The sequence below is a fragment of the Amaranthus tricolor genome, chromosome 15 (assembly GCF_026212465.1).
Source record: "Amaranthus tricolor cultivar Red isolate AtriRed21 chromosome 15, ASM2621246v1, whole genome shotgun sequence".
NCBI classification, from domain to species: Eukaryota; Viridiplantae; Streptophyta; class Magnoliopsida; order Caryophyllales; family Amaranthaceae; genus Amaranthus; species Amaranthus tricolor.
In genome coordinates this window covers 16557291-16562484 of record NC_080061.1, presented here as the reverse complement: position 1 = coordinate 16562484, position 5194 = coordinate 16557291, and the positions used below count along the sequence as shown (strand labels likewise).

The 5194-nt window shown below is 36.3% G+C and overlaps 1 protein-coding gene across 1 annotated transcript; it reads left to right on the top strand.

Moving 5' to 3' along the window:
* The first annotated feature begins 632 nt into the window (after positions 1-632).
* On the top strand, positions 633-4635 carry LOC130801368 (probable boron transporter 7). The gene is made up of 14 exons (XM_057665209.1): positions 633-856; positions 941-1023; positions 1109-1301; positions 1384-1522; positions 1613-1778; positions 1911-2077; positions 2176-2349; positions 2436-2531; positions 2624-2740; positions 3029-3339; positions 3421-3718; positions 3892-3951; positions 4155-4289; positions 4373-4635. Exons 1-14 carry the CDS (start codon positions 759-761, stop codon positions 4376-4378), a joined length of 2043 nt encoding a protein of 680 aa, XP_057521192.1. The 5' UTR covers positions 633-758; the 3' UTR covers positions 4379-4635.
* Positions 4636-5194: the final 559 nt, after the last annotated feature.

Below are 5194 nucleotides of genomic sequence, written 5' to 3'. Positions count from 1 at the left end.
AGCCTAACTTGAGGGGGAGTGTGGAAATAAATATTTCCTACATATATTTTTGTATATTCTCTAGGATTATTAGATGATTTTATTCTCTTAAATATGTATAATATCATAGGAATATCCTTATTTCCTTTCTTAGTTCCCTAGGATTGATGTATAAATTGGATGATTGTTTACTCATGAATTAAGACAGAATTAAACCCCAATTTCTGTCTGTCATATTTTCATATACAAGACCCACAAAAAAGGAGAGTTGATTGGACACAAACCCAATAGGGTTTAATCCTAAAACCAAACAAATTGGTAATAAGAGTAGGTCATCATGTTTATATGTTCAACCTCCCTCTAATTGTTCAATGTGGGATCACATGTGGGTTATCTTTCCAACACCATCAACTAGTCTTGTATGAGACGGTGTCACTATGCGATGAAACCTATCACCATATTTTGGGATTAAGACTTTAGCACTATTTTTGTTTGTTTGTTTGTTTGTTTTGTGTGAGATGTCTATTCTTGTAGGATAATTGTGTCCCTTTGTTGGCTTTAGCTTTTAAGTACATTTTTGAAACTTAAGTTTATGACTCCTTGGGCTTGTTTGAATATTACAGTGTAGCTAGTCTTAAGTTTGTCATGCCATCTTTCACCAAGGCTTATTACATCGCCATTTTCTTTGAACTTGCCTTACTAACAAATTAAACATTGCTTCATGATTGTGCAGATCCTGTTATATTGTCATTTGTAGTAGTGTGCCCTACATGATTTAAATGGAAAAACCAACCATCCCCTTTCAAGGTATAGCTACAGATTTTAAGGGGAGATTAAGATTCTATAGGCATGATTGGCTTGGTGGAGCTACTATCAAGTACAATATCTAACTCTTCCTATTCGATTTTCCTCTAAAACAGGCTTTAAGCATGATTTATATTTCTGTTATAAACATGTGTAGGATATTGGCTCCAACAATTTGTATATTTTTCGCTTCTGCTCTTCCTGTTATTGCTTTTGGAGAGCAATTAAGTAAGGATACAGGTATGTTTTAAACATTCCTGGTAAAGAATTTGTATATTTTTTGCATCTGCTCTACCTGTAATTGATGATTATCATTTGTTGCTAGATGGGAGTTTGAGTACAGTCGAAACGCTTTGTTCTACAGCAATATGTGGAATCATTCACTCGATAATTGGTGGGCAGCCATTACTGATTTTAGGTGTAGCTGAACCAACAATAATTATGTATAGTTACTTGTACAATATATCCAGAAACAGTGAACAACTGGGAAAGGACTTATTCTTAGCCTGGACAGCATGGTTAGCTTGCAACTAATTTCTCAAAACTACAAAATTAAGTATACTAGAAAATGTTTGTATAATAATTTTGTCATTTGTTTAGGGTATGCCTTTGGACAGCAATGTTCTTGTTTCTGCTAGCTATATTCAATGCGTCTAATCTTATCAGTAGATTTACGAGGTTAGCTGGGGAGCTCTTTGGGATGTTAATTTCTGTTCTCTTTATGCAAGCTGCTATTAAGGTATGTAAGGATTTAGGTCTAAATAATAGTTACATGTATAGCGAGGTGAGTAAATTTAATCACTTAGCTTGTTTTTTGGCCATTGGATAGGGAGTGATTGATGAATTTTGTGCTCCACATCCGGAACAAAATGGTGAACAGAGTGATGATTTCCAGATATTTTACATAAACGGTCTGCTTGCTGTTGTGTTTTCCTTTGGAGTACTCTTCACTTCTGTTAAAAGCGTTACGGCAAGATCTTGGCAATATGGCACTGGTACTCTAAACTGCTCCTATTTTATTTTGTTCAATTCTTTGAAAACCCAAATTCATGCTCGCCCACCTTACATGTTAGTTTCAGTAAAACATCCCTAATTTGTAAACATCTTAGTAACCTTATAAATTACAGGATGGTTTCGGAGTTTTATAGCTGATTATGGGGTACCCGTCATGATAGTGTTATGGACAACAGTGTCTTATCTTATTCCGAGTAGACTCTCTTCTGAGGTTCCCAGGAGGCTTGAAGTTCCATCCCCTTGGGAACCAGCCTCACAGGCCCACTGGACTGTTTTCAAGGTAAGCATACTTCCTATGAGCTGAATACTTCTTGCTTTTAGCTTAAGGGGAAACAAGATAACTTTACAGGTGCTTCGAACTATGTCTTAAATGTGTAGGACATGTCAAAGGTTCCAGTTTCCTACATTATTGCAGCTTCTATACCCGCAGTTATGATTGCTGGACTTTATTTCTTCGATCACAGCGTTGCATCACAGATGGCTCAGCAGCCCGAGTTCAATCTAAAGAAACCGTCTGCTTACCACTATGATCTCTTTGTACTTGGATTTACGGTAAACTTGTTGATGAGCATTTGATGCTTTATTTTTTGTGAAGTAAGCTAGTAGTCAGAACTGTTTATAATAATGCTTCTTTTCAGACTTTAATTTGTGGGTTGCTTGGACTCCCTCCGTGTAATGGAGTGTTACCCCAAGCGCCTATGCACACTAAAAGCCTTGCTGTTCTGAGGAGGCAGGTAATTAACATTATGGAGATGGATCCTTTATTGATTTTATTTTTCACGCGTTCAAATACAGTTGATTTCATTTTTCACGCGTTCAATTACAGTTGATGCGACAAAAAATGATCTCCAAAGCCAAAGAATGCATAGAACTGAATGCTAGTAACTCAGAAATTTATCAGAAATTGCACGATACATTTATGGAGATGGATCCTACTCCCAATGTAAGTGTTCTCATTACAGCTTGTTTGATTAAAAACAGACACTATATTAATTTCTTTATGATTGTATTATCATTTTTTTCCCCTTACGACTCTCAAAATAAAAAGTTGCGAGATTTAAGTTTAGCTTAGTGGTTAAAGGTTATCTTGATCCCTACCACTCTTATGAAAGGTGTTCGATTCTCACCACCTACAGAATGAATCAATTCCCCTACCCTCTTCTTGGTTATACGTGATTTAGCTTATAGTGATTTTTCTGATGTTAAACTTATGATTTGCTGGCACTGGCAGAAAGTTGTTGTCTCGAGAGAACTTTGGGGATTAAAAGAGGCAGTAATGAGTCACGATGGGTATGTGAAGCAATTTGATCCTGCAAAGAACATTGATGCTCACTTACCTATCAGAGTTTCTGAACAGAGATGGAGCAATCTGTTGCAATCTATACTTGTTGGCCTTGCGGTTGGAGCAATTCCCATAATCAAACAAATACCCACATCTGTTCTTTGGGGATACTTTGCCTTCATGTCTCTTGACAGTCTTCCTGGTAATCAGTTCTGGGAAAGGCTACCATTGTTGCTCGTCACTCGAAGTCGTCGATACAAGTAGGTCGCCGTCCTTATTAGAATACAATGTGCAAGGTTGTGTCATTTTTTTTTGCTGATTTCTGCAATTATTTTTGGCAGAGTTCTGGAAGGGAACCATGCTTCATTTGTGGAGTCAGTGCCATTCAAGTATATTATGATATTTACAGTGTGCCAGTTAGTATATTTCTTGTTTTGCTTCGGAATAACATGGATACCTATAGTTGGGATATTGTTTCCATTGCCATTCTTCTTCCTAATACCTATAAGAGAATACTTGCTTCCAAAGCTATTTCCATCTGATTATCTTCAAGAACTGGATGCTGCTGAGTACGAGGAAGTCATTGGTGCACCTCACGTACCAATCCATTCTGGAGATAATCGAGCCATATCCATAAAAGTATGCTTTTACATCTCTTTTTGTTTGGGACCGTGAATATGATCATGGTTGGAACAGTTTCATTTCGTATCATTATTAGACATTGATTTGCGCAAATTCATTTTCTCTATATTGGCGTTTTACATATCCTCAATGTAGATGTTCGAGTTCATCGTTTTCCCTATTATATGCAGGAATGTTTAGCGGAATACCAGGAAATGATTTGCTCTCCAAGGCATGACGTACAAGCAAGGGTTTGTCGCTACGTTCCTTCTCTATTTACTGATTAAATGTAACAAGGGTACGCTATTTTGTTTAGCTGAGAAAATGCTTATGCGATAAGCATTATGAAGTAATTTGGGATGGATCGAATAGTTACAACCTGAACTGCTTAGAAAGTGTTATTCAGTTAACGACAGAAACAATCTTTTAAACAATTTCAATAATCTCTTTACAGAAACAAGATGCAGATCCAGATAATGTATTCGATGATAGTGAAAGAGTCATACATGACGAGGAAGTATTTGATGTGATGACAACTCGCAGAGGAGAGCTGAAGCATAGAAGTATAAGCTCTCGTAGATTCTATCAGGTAAAATCTCGTATTTTAGTCATTTTGAATGACATTTAACACCTACTCCCTCTCATCATGCTCATTTATGTTCCGAATGCCAGGCCTGACCACAGCATGTTATCTAAAGGTGATGATTATAGCTTTCTCACAAAGATGCAATCGAAGGAGCAGAAACATACTTTTGTCGTATAGAAAGTGCGAAGTTAGATATTTCAATAACTTATCTAAGAATGTTTGATGTATGTAGTTTATATAGAGATACAGCGAAAACTATTTACTTAGCTTTCTACTACCTGTTGGCTGTTGTCAACATTTATTCTTGCAGAAGAATGAGTTGAGTTGTATGTGAATTCTTTAGTTCAATCTTGAGTATGTTTGTTAACATACAATGAAACAGAAATTTGACACCAAATTGTGATGGTTGGAATCAAACAATGCGTTAATAACTTGTTTCCCTTAAAAATGTCCATGTTTTCTTTAGTAACTGCAGCATGAAGTGGTGTACACCCATTACTTCCTTGTAACGTACTAACGTTACATCTCCACCATGATGAATTATATTCTTTATATCGACAAGGACTTTAAATTGGCACCAAGGCCTTTTCGCTGCCCGATCAAGGAGTCATGTTTTGCTAATATTGCTTCCCATAAACTTCGACCTGCCCCTTCTGATCCCAAAGCGGAATGTTTCCATGTAAGTCTGTTTGGATTAAAAAACGATTTAAATCTTTGTTAATATGATCATTTTAGATTATACAATATTTGGCGCGTTAGGTAGGGGGCGTAAAAAGAATCTTTGAGTACTTTGTGCTTGAAGTCTACCTACGTACAAAATCTTCGAACTGGTGTAAAAAGAAAATTAAAAAAATGTCAAAATAATTCAGGTTCAATTCATTCTAAATGAATGATTCTTTAATTTTATC